At 37.8% G+C, this 22,326-nt stretch overlaps 1 protein-coding gene across 1 annotated transcript; it reads left to right on the top strand.

Annotated features, from left to right (window-relative positions):
• The first annotated feature begins 1,715 nt into the window (after positions 1 to 1,715).
• Positions 1,716 to 21,996, top strand: WDR44 (WD repeat domain 44). Its single transcript, XM_009879362.1, has 19 exons — positions 1,716 to 1,743; positions 5,363 to 5,437; positions 5,927 to 6,557; positions 7,169 to 7,299; positions 7,396 to 7,488; positions 8,503 to 8,639; positions 9,617 to 9,700; positions 10,008 to 10,114; positions 11,083 to 11,234; positions 12,640 to 12,778; positions 12,873 to 12,937; positions 14,151 to 14,264; positions 15,086 to 15,208; positions 16,137 to 16,328; positions 16,483 to 16,584; positions 18,021 to 18,136; positions 19,518 to 19,645; positions 20,331 to 20,462; positions 20,912 to 21,996. The coding sequence occupies exons 2-19, from the start codon at positions 5,366 to 5,368 to the stop codon at positions 21,004 to 21,006; spliced, it is 2,613 nt and encodes an 870-aa protein (XP_009877664.1). The 5' UTR covers positions 1,716 to 1,743; positions 5,363 to 5,365; the 3' UTR covers positions 21,007 to 21,996.
• Positions 21,997 to 22,326: the final 330 nt, after the last annotated feature.

Genomic DNA, 22,326 nt, shown 5'->3' with positions numbered 1-22,326 from the left:
AGAAAACTAAAGCATATATTTGCAGCTGAGGGATTTACGTTTTGTTTAAGTTATAAAGGCGAAGCAGTGCCTTGTTTGATAGGACCCTATACCTGCTCAAGCCCAGAAATGTAATTATAAATTGATTTCATTGTTAAAGTGATCTTGCAGATTTAATTAACTGACATGCATTTCTGCCACTATTTCTAAGGAAATCCAAGACTTGATAGTGGAATTGAAAATGTTTCAGTAACTAGAAATTCAATGCAAACTGTGGCCTTTCCTGGCAATGTATTTTGGAAAAAAAAAAAAAGTGTTTATTTTTCAGGTCAAAATACTGATTTTGCTCATTTTTGCAAACTGGGCTTCATGCCTTTGAGGAGGAGTATGGATGTCATGCATCTAAAGGGTCAATATCAGAACAGGAGTAACTAAGTTTAAGGTGTTAAACTGCTTAAAAATGATACAGTCTTTATATATCAGCCCACTGTATTTTCTTGTATACTTAACTGCTGTATAAAAGTGACCTTTTTCTTTCTGTGATGAAATGATTTCAGACAGTAAAGACCTCAAATGAAGTGTAAATAGTTTTCTTTTTCAGAAGATAATATCCCTTGAAACCATTGTTTTGGAGGCAGGAGAGGCAACTTAGACTATATTTGCCTGCATTGCTTGGTACAAGATGATACTCAGACTTGTCGAATGTCACTGACCTTGGTAGCCAGCTGGGATGCTTGTACAGTCGAGGTTGTTGTCTGTTGGTGGTAAATATTGAGGAAGTAATCACTGTTTGTGACTGACAAACTAACAGAATCATTGAACAGCCGAGGTTGGAAGGGACTGTGAAAGATCTTCTGCCCCAACCTTTCATCTTCTTTATATGTGAGTAAGATTGTGTAGTCAGAGTAAGTAGTGTGACCCAATATTTATATATCTTCTAGAATTCTGAAAATCTTGTAGAAGATGTAAGTTCAATGTGTAATGAGTTGACTATTCACTGATTGTGTTGAGTGGTGACCTGAAAAGAGGTAATTAGTTGATACTGTTCCCTAAGGTACCTCGTTCTTTGATGTAATTAGTGAAATGAGAGGTTATGTGTGAATGGATGTTAATGCAAATTCACTGTTTCAAAGTATGCATTTTGGAAAATAGTGCAAAACTAATTCCATTCTGCTACAAGGGAATACCAAGTGTCATGATTAGAAATAAGACCTTTCGTTTACTAGAGAGAATGAAGGGCGGAATGGCTACCATAGTGTTGACTCCAAAGATTAGGGCTCAAACGCTTGGTTTGCAAGCTCCTAGGGCATTTGTACTTCTTTCTGAGAGCTTTGGTTCCTTGGATTTCCACCCTGTGCTCCCTGTACGTGCTAATTTTAAATTCTCTGTGATGCAAAATGTTTTTAAGTGTATACTTGGAATAGCATCAGTTTATTACTAGAGGCGTATGATTCTATTAGAAAAGAGTCATAGAAATAAGATTTCTAGAAAATTCTGCTGAGAAACCTTTCAGGCATTGTAGAAGCTGTGGATCTGTGCTTTGTAGGCAGTCGGAGACTTAGCTATGTTTGAGGCATTTTACGTAAAAGAGTGGTACGAGACCTTCACTTTGCTAAAGAATCAAGAACTATAAAGTAAGACTGTACTATAAACTGTTCAATATGAAGCTTACTATCAAGAGGTTATTTTTTCTTTGAGCTCTGCCTAAGTCTGTCTCCTCTGTCTTACAGGTCACCAACAAAAGTTGGATCCCATGTATTAAAGGTGAGTTATTTTTTTTTAAATTTGTCAAGTGCTTGTTGATGAGCAGTGTTGAGCATTTCTGCATAAAGTAGACATGCCCTGACTTCCACACAGATAGGAAGTTACAAGCTTTCCTTGTTTTAGGTAGCAGTTGTTGTACTTATGTCTCTTGAAGTTCCAACTTATTTAGGGAATGTTAACATGTCTTGAAGCTAATTTTATTCTGAAACGTTTACGTCTAATTTAATTGAGCTGTACTTAATTACTAGACTACCCTCTTTCAAATGATTTGTGAGTAGTAAGCAAATCTCTGTATTGCTTGATTTTAGGTCTTTGTTTATATGAAATAGTTGACTTTGCTCTCTTCTGTCTTCAAAATAAGAAAAATCTTAGCGTTTGTATTTCAAAAGCCTCCACTCTAGGTTATGTGAAGATAAAACACTATATTTAGCTTAATGAGACAGCATTGCCCCTTCCCACGCAGGTAATTGGTATGCTGCATCTGTGCATAGTGACAGCGCAGCTCAATCTGGCTCCCATTAAGCAGGTGAGGAGCTGGAACCTCATATGAATAACGCGCATTTCCTGGGCTAAGAAGGGGCAAAGGTGATGCTATGCAACGCTTTTACATAGGGTAAAGAAGGCGTGGTGTTTTGTCTGCAAAGTATTGCGAAATTGCAGTGAAAATAGCGTTCCTGATTTGTCAGCAGCACTCTCCTCTGAATCAATAATATTTTTACAGTCATACCATATTTTGATGATATGGAACAGAGACTTAACGCTATTTTGTGTTGTGTCCATTAAATGATTAAGTATTACGTATGTAAGCCTTTCAAGAAATGTTGCGCTGTCACTCTGACTAAATTCAGTGCAATCAGTTAACTTCAAAACTAACTTCAATGTCTTGAATTATTAGCTGTGAACTTCTTCATGTTGCTTGTGGCTTCTTTTTTTTTTAATCTTCAGAAGTCACTTGTTCAAAGCTCTTCCTAAGTCACTTGTTCAAAGATAAGTTTCTGAAAGTAGAAAAAGTAGTTACTTCTCTGCTTGGTACCATATCAGTTCAGTGAATGAGTGACTAATGGTATAGTTTGTCCTGGAATGGGTTAGAAATATTTGCTAACACACCTCTTAAACTTTGGACTTAGTTTAATGTCAACAAAATTAGAAATTAATATAATGGACTTCTGTAGACACTGTTTACACTTAAGTATTTAAATCTTTGTACCTTTGCAGGTAGATTTTACTGATAAAACGAAGTAGAACTTGTATTTAAATCAGTAAAACTTTGTGGAGGAGGGAGTGGAGATGGAGGAAGAATTTTTCTAATTGCAGTGGTATGTGCAGGATATGTCATTTCTTGAGATCAGAACTCTCACAGGTGGATGTCTACAAGACCAGTGGGTTTTTTCCAAACATATTATAATGTTATAATAATGCTATAAAGAATCTGTTTGACTTAGCTGAGTGTCTAAAAATGTCTACAGATAAATTTCTAGGATATCTCCTAGACAGTCACTGTGAATCTTGTGAAAGTCCAAAAAAATATGGAGACATCTTTTAAAATACCTGTTTCATATGGTGATAGAATCATGGCATTGTTGAGATTGGAAAAGACCTCTAAGATCATCAAGTCCAACCATCAACGCAACACTGTCATGACTACTAAACCATGTCCTGAAGTGCCACATCTACAGGTGTTTTGACCTCCTCCAAGGATGATGACTCAACCACTTCCCTGGGCAGCCTGTTCCAGTGCTTCACCACTCTTTCAATAAAGAAATTTTTTCTAATATCCAGTCTAAGCCTTTCCTGATGCAACTTGAGCCCATTTCCTCTCATCCTGTCACTTGTTACTTGGGAGAAGAGACTGACCCCCACCTTACTACAGCTGTAGTACTTCAGGTACTTGTTGAGAGCAGTGAGGTCTCCCCTCAGTCTCCTTTTCTCTAGGCCAAACAAGCCCCGTTCCCTCAGCTGCTTCTCATAAGACTTGTTCTCCAGACCGCTCACCAGCTTTGTGGCCCTTCTCTGGACCTGCTCCAGCACCTCAATGTCTTTCTTATACTGTGGTGCCCAGAACTGAAGACAGAACTTGAGCTGTGGCTTCCCCAGTACCGGGGCACAATCATTTCCCTCCTCCTGCTGGCCACGCTGTTTCTCATACAGGCCAGGACGCCGTTGGCCTTCTTGGCCACCTGGCCACGCTCTTGGCTTGTGTTCAACCAGCTGAGATTAGGTGTCTTGTGCACATCGAAAGCTCTATAAGCAGAATTTAAATTAATAACCTAACAAAAATAGTTTATAATGACAATAGCTAGCCTTTGGGGCTTTAACGTTGTGGAGAGTCAGTTGAGGGCTGCTGACTTTAACAGAAGAGCGTTTTGTATCTGTAAGCAGGAAGGAGGGGTAGAACAGCAGTTCTGTATCTGAACTCAGGGAATCAGTTGAGATTCATTTGCTTTTTCTTTGTGTTTTAAGCTTCATAACTTAATTCTTTGAGTCAGTTGTGAGTCTTCTGTGAGACGAATACAGGCAAAAAGTTTGGTTGCCAAATAGACTAGGTAGGATGGTCAGAGTGGAACAAGTGGCACTGAGATGATGTGCAGTCCCCATCCTTGGGCGTAGCCAAAACCTGACTGGGCACATCTCTGAGCAACCTGTTAGTGGTGGCTCTGCTTTGAGGACTGCAGGATCTCCACAGGTCCCTTCCAGTGTGAAGGATTCTATCAGATTCCCTTTTGGATATTGCTAATGCATTCTTACAGGCAGTGTGATCTTGCGGCCTTTCAATACTTCAAGGGGTTTTGTAAGAAAGATGGGGACAAACTTTTCACTAGGGCCTGTTGCAATAGGACAACGGGTAATGGATTTAAACTAAAAGAAGGTAGGTTTAGACTAGATATAAGGAAGAAAAATTTTAAAATGAGGTTGGAGGAACACTGGAACACATTACCCAGAGAGGCGTTAGATGCCTTGTCCCTGGAGATATTGAACGTCAAGTTGGACAGGGCTCTGAGCAATCTGATCTAGTTGAAGACCTCATTGCAGGGGGTTCTGACTAGATGACGTTTAAAGGTCCCTTCCAATTCAAGCTGTTCTACGTTTCCAATAATTCATGTAGAACAGAAGGCATATGATGAAGTTCCTACCAGACCGTATTATGACCAGCTGATAAATCTGCCTGACTTAACCTGGAAATTTCCAAAAAAGTTTTATTATATGTGGTGATAATACAGTTCTTGCATGCTTTCCCACAAGCTGCTAAAAGTTATTTTAATATGCATTTTCCTTGCTGCAGATTATTAAATGTGTGTATTTCTTTAGACTTCATGCTGCTTTCAATTTTATTTTAGTTGAGGCTGAAATCTCTTTCAAAATAACTGCTTTTTTCAATGACATGAAGACTTTCTGTGTATGGTGGCATGAAATACTCTTCATGGTTACTGTGCAATACTGTTTAAACATTTGTCCGACAACAATAACGTATGAAATGTAGCAGGGTCCTTGTCCTTTATGCTATTTAATTTGTTTTAGGTATATTTTTGTTAGATCATCTTACTGCAGAACTTAGTACCATCATCTTGCATCTTTTTACATACCATCATTTTTATGTTTGGGGTTTTTTTTATGTCTGTAGGATATGGACAGCAAACTACACAAAGCTGGAAATGAAAATTCTGTGCAAGAAATGAAACAAGATGATTCCAAAGAGGTTGGTTAAATATTGTTTTGTGCTTCCAGCATCACAATGGAAATGTTAAAATTGGTTTTCATCCTGAAACTAACATAGGTTAGAATTTGTTCATATTGGTAAGAATGGTAAAAATTAAATAAATGTGTTCTAGTATTTCGTATTCACCAGTGTTGAATTATTTGTATTCACCAGTGTTGAATTATTTGTGTAATTTACAGGATCATATTTAGCAGTGCATGAGAACTCTGAAGTGAACAGCTTTTGTTTCCTAACTTTCTCTTAAAGCATATTAAAGAAGAGTGGAAATTAGTCACTTTGGTTTGTTTTTTGGATATGCCTATTTCTGCACCAAAGGTCTAGTCTCGAGAGTTTTTAAACGAACTGTATTTTGTATGTAGAGCAACTCTTCAGTGGGAGAGTTCTTGTGTGTCGTACAGAGTGACTGATAAGTGTACCCCAGAAGTGTGTGCTATCTAACAGTAGAATGGTTTTGGTTTATTTCCTCAGATTATTGACAGTATTATAGAAGAAAGTCAGAAGGCACAACAGCTGGATGATGATTCTTTAGCTTCTAGAGGAGCAGAACTGACTGTTCCAACTTCAGATGCAAATGCTTGGATTTCTGGAGCAGGGATCATTAGTGGTATTCCAGAAGTACTAGCTGCTAAAACATCATTTCAGGAAGGTTCTGGAGAACCTGTGTGTCAGAGTGGGTGTAAGGACACTGAGTTGGAGTCAGGGAAGCTTTTGTTTACTTCTGAGCAACAGGAAACTCATAAACTAAAAAAAGTAGCAAATGCAACTGACCAGAAAATGGATGAAACTGAAGCACAAGAGGAAACTTCAAAAAATAAGGACATAACAGACAAGAAAGAGGCAAATATTTCAGAACAAGTGGCTTCAGATTTATCTACCAAAGACCTTTCTACAACAGAAGAAATGCCTCCAGCAAAACCACCAAGGCAGCTCACTGTGGAACCTGATATAGTTGCTAGCACAAAGAAGCCTGTCCCAGCACGACCACCACCTCCAACAAATGTTCCTCCTCCGAGACCCCCACCACCTGCTCGGCCGGCTCCACCACCTCGGAAGAAGAAGAGTGAATTGGATTTTGAGGTGCAAAAACCTATTTTAGAAGGCAAGTATTCTATTTCAGTTGAGTTTAGTTGTCATGGTTACTGTCTTTTGTGTTTTGAGTGAAAAGTCATTCAATCTTGTGATTTTAGTTTAGCTGGTGTGTAAATTAGGAAAAAAAATATCTCCAGCAATCTTAGCTTTTTAGGGTGGAGAAATACCTATTTGTATTACAAGTGTTCCTAATTCATAGACATTGTAAACCAACACTTCTTAGCAAAACAGCGAGTTCTATAGCAAGAAGTTGCCTCATCAGTAGAGAAACTAAAAAAAAAAGAAGTTACACACGTCAAATAAAATGCGTGCAGTCTGTATTTTCGTAGAACTGTAAGTCAAGGTGTGGACTGAGGTTCTGTGAAAATGAGTAGTCTTCAGTTCCTAGGGAAAGGACTAAAAAAAAATAAAATACAATTGTTAATGAAACGGTGAAATCATGCCTGTACTTCCAACTAAATATAGAATACATGTAACTGAAATTTTTTTTAAGAAAAAGAAAACCTACAAATATGTCAGAAAGGGTGTTCAGGAATGAAACGATGATGTTAGGATTCTACTAACCCATAGGCTGTCTATGGCGAGCATTGTGCTCTTCTTTCTAACATGAATCTCTTTCAGTTTCTCGAGAGAACTTCACAGCTGGTGGTCTTTTAACTCCAAGTACAGTGTCAGAGGGCATGCCCAAAGATTCTCAGCCTTCTTTGGATTTGGCAAGTGCAACTAGTGGAGATAAAATAGTCACTGCACAGGTATTGGGAAACGGTTACAAGTTCAGTTACTGTAACATATTCTATTACTTTATTGTTGCAGTAGAGATAATGTATTCTGTGTCTGCAAAATTTCAGGAAAATGGGAAAGCAGCTGATGGCCAAACAACAAATGAAGTACTTGGACCACAAAGACCCAGATCTAACTCTGGAAGAGAGCTCACGGATGAGGTATTAATGCATGTGGTCTGTACATACACAGCATGTTCTTGTACTTGCTTCTCCAGTCTGTGGAATAAGCTGGAGTAGACACACATAGTCCTTGTGCTCTAAACGACTTCATGTTGTGACCAGGGATGCAAATAGGAGGGATGGCTTTGGCCAGCTGAGCACTTGGTGGTCCCTGAGTCATCTATGGTATTAGCGTTTGAAAGTGTGAGCTCTTAAGAGATCTGAAATGCTACGATATGGTTTAGTGGTGACCCAGCAGCGCTGGGTTAGTGATTGGACTCGATGATCTTAAAGGTCTCTTCCCACCAATGAGATTCTGTGAGTTTGTGTTTGTAGCTATGCAAACACATTGCAAGATTTCAATGTGAGGGAACACCAGCAAACTTGGTGTTTTTGTCGTCCATCGAAAAGGAGTCAGCAGTAGGAGAATCACAGAATCACAGTTTATTCAATTAATAACTTCCATTAATCCTGTGGATATTATTAGACTGCTGCCAGTTTTTATTTGTGTTTGTCTGTATGTATACAGCTTTTTTAACTCTTGCTGAATGTGTTCATGAGATTCTCCAATAAAACCTTTTTCTTTGTGTCGTGCTAGCTAGATCCAAATACTTTGTCCCTGTATGTAAAGGCTGTCTTTGACTAAATCTAAATACAGCTGTTAGAATACCTGAAAGGGGGGGACTTCAGTGTCTTAATTGCACAGTATGTTTGAAATTAGCATGGAAGGTGTCAGGCACTGGCTGGTGTCTCTATAGCTGCATTTCTGATTTGTGAAACTGAAGCTTGTGATGAATGTAATTGTTCATCTGTATATAATGGTTGATAATGTTTGTGCTAACACACTAAAGGCAATTTTAACTTAAACATAGTCTTTGTAAAATAAATATATAGCGAGCTATAGAGTATCCCATTAAGATAAATAATTTGTAAGATCAAATGATTTCTATTTTGCTCTACGTTTTGGAGTCTAATCAAGTCATCTTGATTTTGCATCCTAATTTTTTCCCATAGGAAATTCTAGCAAGTGTAATGATAAAAAACCTTGATACAGGTGAAGAAATACCCCTGAGTTTAGCAGAAGAAAAGTTACCAACAGGCATTAATCCCCTAACTTTGCATATCATGAGGAGAACTAAAGAATACGTCAGGTAACTTTCAGCTCTTTATGATGCCCTCGTGGTTTTTGCACACAGAGTCTGCTCTTACGCAAGTAAAGAGAGTCCCAGATCATCTGATTGATTTGAGTGTGAGTTCCCAATTGTCTCTGAGCTAGGCTGTTTATAGGTTAACTGAAAGCTGATGATATTGCTGGAACTTGACAGGTAAATATGCCTGAAAATCCATCTGAACTGCAGTTAGTGCTTACATGCTAAATGTTGTCATTTCTAAACTGAATTAAACAACAGTTTATGTTCAAGTACTAAATGTTGCTCATGGTGCCACCTCCTGTAGCTTTTCCAGTGTTTAATTTGGTAGACTGTGGTCCTCTGAAGATCTCTTATCAGTCAGAATAGCTGACTACTTTGAAGATTTCCTATTCTCAGCAGAGCTTTAGGCCCTTCTAATGTTTGAAGCTAAGTCTGTAAACTTGATAGAAAAAATACAGTTTCTTAAGGGTTGGGACATTCTTTATGGTCAGTCTAGTGTGTTGGTTTTTTTCAAAGACTTAGATTTATGTGATTTTGCAAAAAACCCTGAAAATTGTTGTCCATTTCTGTATTGTCATTGAAAAGATCCCTTCTGTAGAACTGTACTCTTCTGTGTACGAGCGTCTGTTTCCAGATTAACCCCTATGAATTTATTTGATCTGCAGAATGCAAGGTGGCAGGTTACCAGTTCCTAGTAATGTAATGTATTTTGTCTGCTTTTAGTTTTCAAAGCATCGGAATAAGCTTAAAATTTGTGGGAGAGAGTGATGCATCTTTGGTTCTGGAAAGTGCATGTGGTTTTTGTATCAAGATGCCTAAGAATTGAAGGGTCTGGTTTGTTACTTAATACCATGTCCATGTTTTTCCAGTGTGTTACATAAAGGAATCAGGATGGATCCTAAAATGCGAATACTGCTTTACTAATGTTTCTTTCAATTTAAATTAAATAATTAAACAAGCACTTCTGTATTTCCTAGTAACGATGCAGCACAGTCTGATGATGAAGACAAAATGCAGACACAGCAAACCGATACCGATGGAGGGCGTTTAAAACAAAAAACGTAAGATGCTGTTTCATGTGCCTACAAAGAAAAGACAGATTTTGGTTTTTTAAGCTGAAACTCTGCTGTTGACTTCTGAACAAGTTACTTTTAAGTTAAGTACAAGGGATGCTTGAATTTACGTAAGCCCATTGCTCTGTAGTTGCACTGAAGATTACATGACTGCTGGCAAATTTTAAATGCTTATTTAAAGAAGCAATAATGGAAAGAGATAATATTGCATTTCAGTCAAAACTGTTAATTCATAATAGCAAAAAATGAGAATTTGCCAGTGTTATGTGTTGAAAACACTCTCTTGCTTTTGAAGGACCCAGCTGAAAAAATTCCTTGGCAAATCTGTAAAGCGAGCAAAGCACCTTGCTGAAGAATATGGCGAACGTGCTGTAAATAAAGTTAAGAGTGTTCGAGACGAAGGTAAGTGAGACTGATCTTTTTATTATTAATATTAATTTTTATATATATATATACAGTAGTTATTCATGAGCTTCTAGAAATCGAAGCCAGCTGAGGGACATCATATACTGCTATGTTGTACCACGGTACAGTTGACGTGGCTTGTAGCTTGATAGGCAATTTGAGATTAGGTGGTTACAAGAGTGAATTCTTGTAAAGTAATAGTTGAGAGACCTTTTCAGCTGAACCAGTTGAATACTATAATTTTTGTTGTTCTGTTAGAAAGCTGTATATTAAAATGTAAACACTTTTTGCAAAGTTATTCCAGCAAAGACAGAAGTGGGATTTTTCTTCATTACTTTAATAAAATCAAATTATTTACTGACAACCAGCACCACCATTAGAGTTCTCATATAGCTTGAAGCTCCTGTTAGAAGATTTCATTACTACAACTGAATTGTGCCCTTTTTTCGTGACTGTTTCTTTCAGACAGACTTCCAGTGTTTCAGTAAGCCAGTCTGACCACAGCCTGAGATAAGTGCCATAAAATTGCTGCACTTCAACATCTTATGTTGCCACTGGCTGTTTGCCCCAGATCTTTTGCAATTCTTATGCTTCGTGGCTAAATCACTGGGCCATTTCAGTGTATTCAGTCAGAAGAAACCAATATAATTTTCAGCACACATTAAACCAATAGAAATCACTTAATGTGGGATCTGCTGAATGCAAGACTTGGTGCAAAGAAAGGGGCAGAACAAAAAATAGGTAACTTCTTATTTTGAGTGTTCAGATTCACTGCAGTCTAAAGTTAGTGCAGAGTTATTTTTACACTTTGCAGTAGTACTCTTATTTTGATTTAAGATCTTAAAAAGTTGCCTGTAAAAATTTGCTAAACTGACTAATCTGATACTAAAAAGTATTGACAAATGCTTATTAATAGATTGTATGTGTGCTGTGATAATGTACTGCTGAGTTTGTGTTCGTCTTAGTCTTCCATACAGATCAAGATGATCCTTCTTCCAGTGATGATGAAGGGATGCCATATACAAGACCAGTTAAGTTCAAAGCAGCACATGGCTTCAAGGGACCTTACGATTTTGAACAAATTAAAGTTGTTCAGGATCTCAGTGGAGAGCATATGGTAGGTCTCAAATGTGGTTTTGCTGAATCTGTTCAGCCTGAGATTCAATATCTAGTTTTCATCTCCTTGGTGACCTCCAGAAGTGACTGTCAAGTGTACTCTTCTTGAAGAGCAGTTTCGTTCTGGAACATAATATTCTGGCAAGAAATGAAAATTTGGCTGGTTTGATCAGATCTTCAGGGAAAAAAAAAAAGGTCTGTAGATATTCAGGCTTCAGGGACTCATCAGAGCTTCTCCTTGGTGTTGACTGGTATTTGGTTTCTTGTGTTACTGCAATTACAAATTTAGTCTGGAATAAGCTGTCTTCCGCTACAAGGACTGAGCACAGAGAAGCCAAATTGACCTGCTTTGCAACAAATAAACTAATCTGCTTATTAGATATGAACACAAATACTGAATAAAAATACTGTATAGGTTCTGGAGGCCAAAGTGGTGAGAGATTAATAGGATATGTGGATCGGAGTGATACCAGGATACGGTATTTGCAGAGATGCCTGTGGAGAACGAGGCTGCCTATTCATCACGCTTGGGAAGTGTGCACGCTTCTGTGCAGAGTCTGAAATACATCCTAGTATTCCTGACTTCCCAGATTCTTCTGCTGACAGCAGATGTCTGACATCAGTTGGAACAATCCTCCATTTCTAAGTGTTAGGCTGAGGGTGATGACCTACAGCAATCAGTCTGGTGACGAGCAATTTCAAGCATGTCATCCACAACTAAAGTTTCCATTCCTACTGATAATCCGTCTCTATTAGTTTCCATCATGCCCGTATTTGACTTCTTAAAACCTAGGAAATTCCCCAAAAGCATCCTGAAGGGATGCTAGGTTGCTGGAGTCAAATGCCTAATAGCTGTTCATTGAATAACAGGGGGAGATGGAATACTGCTTGTGTGGTATTGTGTTTGAGTGCTGGCTCTTTGGACTTTGCAATAGAGGAAGAATTGTCTTCACAGGCTTTGCAAAGTCCTCATGTCAATTCTGAATTTAACAAATCTATATAGTACTCATTTCGATTGCCGGAATTGACGTAAACAAACGTAATTTTTACTTGGGAAAAAAAAAGCATTAGCTTGTGCTAATGTAAGGTTCAGCTAAAAATAGTTACCAGTTCTACAAATCAAATAGCAGGTTATAAGTCACTTGTTATGCTGGCTGGCTGACTGACCATCCCAGTTCTGTATAAAATGCTGAGGTAGTGCTGAGCTCCCTTAACTCCTCTCCTGCAGTAATCTGTCCTGTGGGCTGTTTCTTTCCAACTCATGTTGCAAGTGTATTGCACAACCCACCAATTTTAACAATAACGTTTCAGTGTTTTGATCTATAATTTATTTTAGTTGTGGTATCTTGTATATGTCCCAAATCTTGTCAGTTGACACTAATTAAACAATGTCTCTGTTTCGACAGGGTGCTGTTTGGACAATGAAATTTTCTCACTGTGGTCGATTACTTGCATCTGCAGGACAGGACAACGTAGTAAGAATATGGGTTTTAAAGAATGCTTTTGATTATTTCAATAACATGCGAATGAAGTACAACACAGAAGGTATCTTTCTATGCATCACTGGAGCTCTGAACACTAGAAATTCGTATTATTTGGGAACTTAGAGTTGACCATGATGTTTTTGCCTGTGTTCTAGGCCGTGTCTCTCCCTCCCCATCTCAAGAGAGTCTGAATTCTTCAAAGTCTGACACTGATGCAGGGGTATGTACGCTAGATGTTGGGAGGGGAAGAGGTTCTGTAGTGCCAAATCTTAATTGCTGCTTTATCCAAACACAGGCTAAAGAGTTCTTGGCATGTGTCTTTGAGGCACAGACAAACTGTTTAATCAGTAGATGTTTTCAGTCAAACACTGATATTCCATGTGTCTGGGGTACAAGCAAGAAAATATGTCACTAAACTTAATGCATTGTGAAATCTGCAAAGCTTTGCTGCATCCTTCTGCCCGAGTAGATCTTTGAGTGAAATGCTGAAGGGGAAAAAAGCTACATTGTTGAATTTTCTGTCTTAGTGTTTTGCCTCAGAGCATTACTGATTGTTAACAGCTGACTTGATGATGTCTTTTCTGAGGAAGGCCAAACTGAACAATGGGATGCTCAGAAGCATGATAAAACCTGACATGTTTTAATTGTTCACTTCTGTGTAGAATAAAATGGAACGTGACTGACAAAAAGTGTTAAGACCCTCTTCCTTGTAGAGTGCTCAGATTCTTCAGTAAACTTGCCATTAAAATTCATGTATTTAAGGTGGAGTTTTTCTGGTTTTGGTTTCCAGCAGTGTAAGAAACAGGTGCAAAATTAGAGTTTAAGCAAAGACGTTAGCAATAGTGTTATTTAATGTGCGCTGTTCTGGCAGGGGGGAGGCAGGTGGGCCCAGAAATCTTCCTTTACCTTGGGTAAGTGAATAGGCTTGCTCAGCCACACACGAAGGATGGTGTTTTTTGCTGGAGAGGTTTTGTATAGGAAGATCTAGGTTTGTTTTGATTTTTTATTTTGTTACTCTTTATTCTGAAAGGGTTTCTTCTTAGGCAGTTATCATTGCTGATATGTACTAGAAACATGGAAACTGGAACTCACAGTTTATATTCTAAATTGGAATGCAGTTTACAAAGTCAATATACTTTGTTCCAAAAGCTTATCTTCAGATGTTTGTGTAAATCGCTGTCAAACTTAGCACATTGAATAAAAATTCTGTGGATGGAAAATGTAGAACTTAATTTTCGAATTTCGAAATGATGTTTCACAGCCCATTATACTTGAAATTTACTTTGATTATTAGTGCAGTGTTGTTTATTTTCAAGTCATAAGAACTGTTCTTCAGATTATTATTGGCCCTGTACTTCTTGTAAGCAGTAATTGCTTTTTTGATAATTTTTCTAGCTGACGTTTTACTATGTTGCTATACGTTTCTCTGATAGATTTGCAGTGGAGTTGATGAAGATCCAGATGATAAAAATGCCCCATTTCGTCAGCGACCATTTTGCAAATACAAAGGGCATACAGCAGATCTTCTTGATCTTTCCTGGTCTAAAGTAAGGCACCTTAATACAGACCGCACGGTTTTCTTGTGTTTTCATTGTTCTCTTCTGTCGGTTGCCATTGAAACCATACATGTAAGCAGTATGAGACGATCACTGAAGTTAAGAAGAAAGGTTTGTAGAGACAACACACATTCCAGCTGAAATAGTTGGGATAAAATGAACAAAGTCCTTGGGCTTGTGTTAACAAAACAAAATCCAAAAGCCCAACCCCAGGCTGGTAACACTTGTGTATTCAATAGTGAAGTTAAATAGTTTAGAGTGGGAGATATTTTCATCAAGCTGTATGATTTCTGATTTATGGTGTTAGCATTTTTCTTCAGTATGCTTCACTGTGTTTACACTAAGTGTACAGAGTGTAAAGTTGCCAAATATATGTATATATCTTGAGAATTACCTTGTGCTTAACATTCAGCGTTTCATGTAAAGCTTATTCAGTTAATTCTCCGCACTGGCACACAGCTATAATTTTAAGAACAATTTCTGGCTAAAGGATCTTAGGCAGGAGAGACTCTCACCGCTTCTCTGAAGCCTGGTCTGCTGCTGCTTCTCGGAATATTTTAACTACTTTCCAGGTATTCGTTTCCACTGAGATTCTTCCAGAAAATTTTCTATGACTGAGCAGCAGTGTATAGTGGTCTTAAGGAAAGCACCAATCAATAATGACAATTCAGATAAAACATTTTGTATGAAGGAATAAAATGTTTTATTTCATGGCAAAAGAGAAATTGGCAAGGCTTTACCAGTCAGAATGCGTCTGTATTTTCTCTTGCTTCTGAGTCTTTTAATAACCCTGGAATTCTCTTATTGCACAGAATTACTTCTTGCTTTCTTCTTCTATGGACAAAACTGTAAGATTATGGCACATATCAAGAAGAGAATGTCTTTGTTGTTTCCAGCATATAGACTTCGTCACTGCTATAGCATTCCATCCAAGGGTAAGTGTAATTGTCCTCCTCCTCTAGAAAGGCAGAATTTGAAATTAGAAGAGTCCTCCCCCTTTATTTTCAATTAAAAATTAAATCAATTATAATAGCGTTTTCACACTTAAATACCACTAGTGGACAAAATTCAGAAGCTTCAAGTGTTCTTCGTCAGCAGTGTCTATTTGGTGTAACCATTTGTAGACATGTGAAAAATGAATTGTCTAATGGCTTTAAAATCACAGCTGGTATAATTTTGAGTAACTTTGTGAAAAGTCACAATTTCCAGTGAGGGATGTCGTGATTAAATATTAGTGGAAAAAAGTCCTAATGAAATTGAACAGATTATCCAGAGACTATAGAATCCTTGGGGATATTTAAAACTTGACAGGATATAATGCTCTACAGTCTGATCAAACTTTTGAGGCTCTCCTTGCTATGAGCATGGGAGGTGGACCAGAGACTTCCAGAGATCCCTTCCAAGCTCTCTGATTTTATGATTTCTTTAAAAATACAGTAGTAAAAGCTTTCTAATACTAAAAAAATTCAGTAGAATAAAAGTGTTTGTCAGTGTTCCCTGAACATACACAATTGGTAGATGTATCGGGAACTCTGAAAGGAGCTTTCAACTCCTGGCGGAGTTAGTATTTTTCTAAGTTTGTTTGAGAGGGTAAAAAGAAACAACGGTAACAGTCAACAGTTTTCTAATTTGAGGTATACACACGGCATGCATGTAATCTTGACAAAAATCTGTGAGAAATTGAACTCCATTTACCATTTACACTGTCTTTTCAGCCTTCTTAAACATTATAATCAACTCATCTGAGAGCTTTTATCTGGGAGGTTCTGGAGAGAAGCTGTTTGAAGATGGGTTGGGAAGGTTTGAAAGAAATCAGGGCATACGCAGAGCACAAGCGGAGATTCATGTAGTGTGTCCCCTCAGGATGACAGGTACTTCTTAAGTGGTTCATTGGATGGGAAACTCCGACTCTGGAACATTCCTGACAAAAAAGTGGCATTATGGAATGAAGTGGATGGTCAGACAAAATTGATTACAGCTGCCAACTTCTGTCAGAACGGCAAATATGCAGTCATAGGCACGTATGATGGAAGATGCATCTTCTATGACACAGAGGTAGAAACTTGGAGACTGAGTATTTTTTTTCATGTTAAATAACAGATTTAAAAGTTGTGCTTCTGTAAATATCGATAAACAATTCTATTAACTGTAAACGAAATGAATGTTTTACACAATTATTTTACATCAGGATACATTTTTATCTTTCCAGCACTTGAAGTACCATACACAAATACATGTGCGTTCTACCAGAGGCCGAAATAGAGTTGGAAGAAAAATTACTGGCATTGAACCTTTGCCTGGAGAAAATAAGGTACTGTCTGTCAGTGCAACTTTGGCTCAGTACTCCAGTACTGACATAAATATAGAATGCTTATTAAGTTTGTGCTAAGTCTTGTTTATAGTCACTGACTTAAATCATAAGTCTTTTAATGCTACTAAAGTGTATGCTGATTTAGGCTAATACAATGATAAATAGTGGCAAAATAGATTTCAATTTTTTTAATGACTTTATGCTCTGAATAATGTAAAAGTGAGAAAATACTTACCGATGGCTTTCAGTGAAGACTTTGACTCTTGAATTTAATATTCATTTGAAAATGTACCTCGTAGAGAAGCTGAAAAAGTTCTGAAAGCTCAGAAGCTGTTGCTCAAACAAGCGTATTCTGGTCTTCAATATCAGTCCTTTTGTTTAGCTTCAGTATAAACTGAAGTCTTACGTTGTGAAAGGGTCCAATTCTCATCAAGCAAAGAACATACTATTGAATATTGAAGTCATGCTCTAAAACTGGAGTTTCTTGCTTGTATATGAAGTTTCAGGGGCAGTGTTGGATCAGCAGCTCACTCTATTAGAGTAGCAGATCACCTGTTGTTATCACATATCTTGCATTTTTAACAATGACTCAGAAATTACTTAATTCCAAAGACATGCAGAAGATTCAGAAATCAGTAGTGCCTTTAGGTTTGCATTCGATGCTGTGCATTGGCACGTTAGATGATGTAGCGAAACACAGCTTAGCGTGAACTCCTTTGAAAACAAAATTCTGTAATCTGATGGTGTTGTAAGAGTTGGCACATCTTTGTTGCATAAATTAGATAAGTAGAGGTCAGTATCTGACTGGTGCTCTGCTATACCCTTTTCCTAGCATCGTGGTGAGACTTAATGCTCAACTACAGTCTGCTCCACTTCTAAAGTACCATAAAAGGGCTGATCAGCTGAACACCCTGTGCATTTTGAGAACCCTTTCATAAATTTCTCTGTTCCTTCTAAGTGCCTCTAAGCTTCTGATCTAAAAAATTTGGAAAGACAGCGATCTCATGTGAATTAAGAAAAGCCCACTTTGTTTATATAGCAGATAATGGTCTCTATTCTGTACTTCATGACTAATAGGTCATGACTCTCCAGTAATTTACCTCACTAGAATAGCTGTTCTGCTGTATTATTGTGGAACATGTTCCAATATGTTCCTTGCAAGTTGATAGCTGGTCTTTGGGCCCACGTTTTACTGCAGTAAAGAACAGCTGTTCTGGTTCCGACCAGTCAGGATGATCCTGACAATTCTGTCCATTGACAGAAGACAAGAGAGAAAAATGTCATTGTCCTAAATTTTGTTCTGCTGCTTTGGGCCTATTCTTTGACTATAAAAACTTCTTTTAGTCAGAACAACTGAAATTCTGACTGTTAGAATGAACTTAGTTGCTTCTCCTTGGGCATGCTCATGGTTTCAACTCCTGAACTTTCTTTTCTAGATACTGGTGACATCAAATGATTCCAGAATCAGACTGTATGACCTGAGAGATCTGTCTTTATCTATGAAATACAAAGGTTATGTCAACAGCAGTAGCCAAATCAAAGCCAGCTTTAGGTAAGACAGTTTTATAACAATGGAGTTGTTGGGTTTGGGAAATGCTGTGGCTCAAGTACAGAGGCTTTCACTTAAATAATTTATTTGCCTTGGTATGAAACTGGGTCTCTGAAATGTCACTTGGCTTGGAATAGAAAAGGTAAGTAAAAGCTCTGCTTGAGAATGACAAAGCTGCTTATGAGCAGGGAGCTTCCGTAAATGAGTGAATCCTTTTGTGTTGACAGTATGATACACATCCATTACTATTGCTGTAAATGCAGGAGCTGTGCTAGAACTGCTGGGGCTGTGACACATCGGTTTTTTTCTCTCCTTCAGGATAAACAGGTTTTGTTTTCCTTGGTTTTGTTAATCACCCAACTGTGCCCAAGGCTGTTGGTCACTGCCTGTATCATCACTGTTGGGACACAGCCTGCAGATACGAGTTGGAATTCTGTTTTCCTCTTTCTCTGGGCTGGCTTTTCTAGGTTTGAGTTACTGTGATTTTCATGGAAATACTGGGATTTTTAAGGCAGTAAAAGAGAGAAGGAATAGAGGGAGAAGAATATTTGTTCTGTTCCCTCTGAGTCCTGCAGAAGCCAGGGGGGGAAACCCCTTGGGTATCTGTTTAGCCTGGTTGTTTGAGTAGAGGAGAGCAGCAGCACTTAAGGAATAATGCCAAGTTTAGTCTTGATTGTCAGCTTCTGGCATTTGAAATCATCTTTAAGGCTACCCCATATCGCACAGAATGGATGAGGTTGGAAGGGAGACTCTGGTGGTCACCTTGTCCAGCCCACCTGCTCAAGATTTGATTTCCCAAATTAAGTCATCTCTACTTACAAGGCTGTAGCATAGTTAACATTAAGAATTTAGATACTTAGCATACTCGAGCAGTATGTAAATTAAAAGTAAGTACTTGAGTTGGATTCGTGGGTATTGTTCTCTCTCTGTGGTTGCACATTATACAGTCATCTGGTTACAATCTTGTTGAATGCCTTTTATCTTTCACTCATGTGGATTTGTTTTGCCCATAATTTTAGATCTTCGCGTGGGTTCCAGACTCAAACAGATGCAGATTACACTTACAGATGTGCCACTTTCTTGTTGCTGATTATAGCAGTTAGCTTAACCCTCTTCTATGCTGGAAGCTGCAAAAGAGCAGCCACTATGTGCTATTCATGAGAGCTGTTTTTTCTTCCAGAGGGAGAGCATCAGGAAGGTTGCATGCACATTCATTTAAAGACTGTATGTTTTCTTGTGCTGCAGTCACTAAAATAAAGGATCAGTTTGAATTGTGAACTTAATCTGATTTCACTTGTAAAGCTGCAAGTCGTCTGGAGAGCTGTTGTAATGGTTGCTTTAACAGCTAAAAGAAGTGATTTTTTTTCTTTCTTTGAATCTTTAGCCATGACTTTACCTACATTGTATTCGGTTCAGAAGATAAATATGTTTATATTTGGAGTACATACCATGACTTGAGCAAGTTTACATCTGTAAGAAGAGACCGTAACGACTTCTGGGAAGGCATTAAAGGTAAAAATGATCTTTCTGATCTTTGCTTTATCAAAGCTCAGGTGATAAAAAAAAAGAAAATTGTTATCTTCCAGTTTTTATTTGCTCAGCTGTGCTATTTGTTTGGTTTGAACAAATCGTTAGCAAGATGCATTGTAATTGGTGGATTTTTGGTAAGTGGACTGTCGGGAAACCTTGTGTGCCAGGGACTCTTTACAGATGCGTAATTGGGATGGCAAAAGGCAGAGTAGCTAAGAGTTTGTCCAAATTCAGTAAGAAATTCTGAAGGGATGTAATGTTTCCTGGCCAAACTTGATTGTATGAGTGCAGAAATCTTAAATAATTTTCAATCCTTAGATCCTTATGGAAAAGTAACTTTGAAAGCACATGCACGTTCTTTTTCTTTCATGACAGGATTAAGTTACAACTGTCTTATCTCCAACACACACACGGTTTTTGGGAAATGTGGGTCCACGTTTATCTCAAATGTGTTTTGGAGCTTGCACCCAGTTAATTTTGACACTCACAGGAACTTCTGAGATCTCTAAGCTTATAAAACAATGATGATTGCCCCTTGAATGATGAGCTTACTTGGTGCGACTAGAACTGAGATTCTTGGATGTTTACTAAAATTTATGCCTGCTAGTCTTGCAAAATTAACAATTCCTTGAGACAAGATAATCAAAATTGGATTGTCTTTCTGAAGCGCACAATGCAGTGGTCACATCCGCGATTTTTGCTCCCAATCCTGGTTTGATGGTGTCACTGGAAACTTCTGAAAAACAAGAAGCTGAAAGTAAGGGAGAAGATTCTGAAACATCAGATACCATACCCTCTGGTAAGTGTTTAAGATCATCTCTGTTTGATACCGTGGTACGAGGAAGAAAAGATTATGAAGAATACTTTGAATTTGGGAGGGAGGTTTCTTGAGAAGAAAAGTCCTTGCAGTGTCATGGACATATGTTCCTCCCTTAACAATTCAGCATTTTAGCAGCTGTTGCATTCTTAAAACCCGACAGAATGTGAGGGGCGTAGCTATTGCTCTGTGTACTTTTACTGATTAGTCTTTTTCCACTTGAGCCTAGTAGGAGTTGGAGCTGTACCGACATGCGATGAAAAAGTCCCTTTCTAGCAAAGGCAGATGTTTCTTCAAGTATTGGCTAGGTAGCAGCAATGTGATAGAGGGAGAAGGATGTCACAGTGGTAACTTATCTTTTAAGGAGAGCTTGATTTATATGTAGTTTTATTTTTTAATGAACTAACAGTTTATTCTCTTTCCTTATTAAGGAGCTTTGAAGACAGATCACACAGAAGTTCTTTTATCAGCTGACTTCACTGGAGCAATCAAAGTCTTCATTAACAAAAAGAAATATGTATCTTAGTTGTTTTGCAACTGACAGCATAAAGCTATGGTACTGTGGGATTTAAATTCCATAAATAATGCAGGCAAAAGCAAAGTATCTAATATAATAATGTTACAAGCTGATTTATTTTTAAATCTTTATTTTAAGGCTACTCAAGTATTGGATCCTTGGAAAGCAATGTCTAGCTATTAACACCTGGGCTTGTAGAATAGAAGGGAATGTGTAAGAATAATCCTGCCAAACGTTAGACTCTAAACTTTCTACAAACAGTTGTTTTTTGCAACGTAATTGTGAACCTGCACAGGTTTCTGCACGAAAACATGTTCACACATGTGTGTGCCTTTTGGTTACATGCACTACTTTGAACATATATCAAAAGGATTTTAGTGGTGCTTGTGGCCACTAGATGTCAGGAATGGGGATGGGAAAGGAAGCTTCAAGGCATGGCTGAGAATCCCTGAATTATCTAGTCTGATCTTTGCACAAAATTCCATTTGAGAAAGATCTTAAATTTGTAGTAGCTATTGTTTGGAATTTTAAGTTATGAAAGTTTTTGATGGGTCAGCAACCATGTGTAAATGTTTTTATAAATTTCTCAACTTCAGGACATGAAATTTTTTTTGTTGTCTTTTAATTGTTGTGGGCTTTAGATTCCTTTCTTATGTACAATTTTTTGCACACTGGAACACAATACTTGTGTAAAGAATTCTCTCATTCCTTATTCACAGGCACCAGGATATGTTCACCTTCCAGATAAAATTAAGCTGCATTAGAAAGTTCTTATATTTTACAAGTATGTAAAATAAAACTGTTTACATTTTTTAAGCATTGTAGCTTAAAACTTTAAGTTCTTCTCGTTTGTTTAGTGCCACTGAATTTTGAAAGTCTTTGTAAATATTCATATAAAACACCTATGAAGTAACATTCTGGGCATCGTAACCCATGAAATGTTATTGATGGTCAAGGGTTTCAGAGAATAGATGTATCATTAAACTTGGTCACACACTTAGAAATTGTTGCTTCTTTTCTGTTCTCATTCAAAATTTGCCTTTTGTCTAAGTAGTTTTGACATGTTTTTTGGATCGTTGGTATTGCGTGCATTTGTTAAATTTTTAATTCTTCTTTTCATGATCTTGTCACTTTTTTGATGAAGGTTTTCTTTCTGTAGTAATGGAGAATACTGCAGCTGGATATAAAGCAGAATTAAGAGTAGTTAGAGCTTAGTGTGAGGAGGAGACTTCACAAGTGTGTGAAGAATCCTCACTTTCCCATTAGTGGAAGAATGAAGGCATGGAAAGGCAGGAAATGAGTCTCACTTAGGATTCTTTTTTGCTCAGG

This window comes from Apaloderma vittatum, unplaced genomic scaffold (assembly GCF_000703405.1).
Source record: "Apaloderma vittatum isolate BGI_N311 unplaced genomic scaffold, ASM70340v1 scaffold14832, whole genome shotgun sequence".
Taxonomy (NCBI): domain Eukaryota; kingdom Metazoa; phylum Chordata; class Aves; order Trogoniformes; family Trogonidae; genus Apaloderma; species Apaloderma vittatum.
Note: the sequence above shows the minus strand (reverse complement) of the source record. Positions and strands in the feature narration are given on the sequence as shown.

Bases quoted from the DNA above. Each gene is read 5' to 3' on its own strand.
- WDR44 (XM_009879362.1), top strand. From the start codon at position 5,366: ATGGACAGCAAACTACACAAAGCTGGAAATGAAAATTCTGTGCAAGAA. The intron at 5,438-5,926 runs GTTGGTTAAATA...TTATTTCCTCAG, and splicing joins AACAAGATGATTCCAAAGAG to ATTATTGACAGTATTATAGA. The intron at 12,779-12,872 runs GTATCTTTCTAT...CCTGTGTTCTAG, and splicing joins AATGAAGTACAACACAGAAG to GCCGTGTCTCTCCCTCCCCA.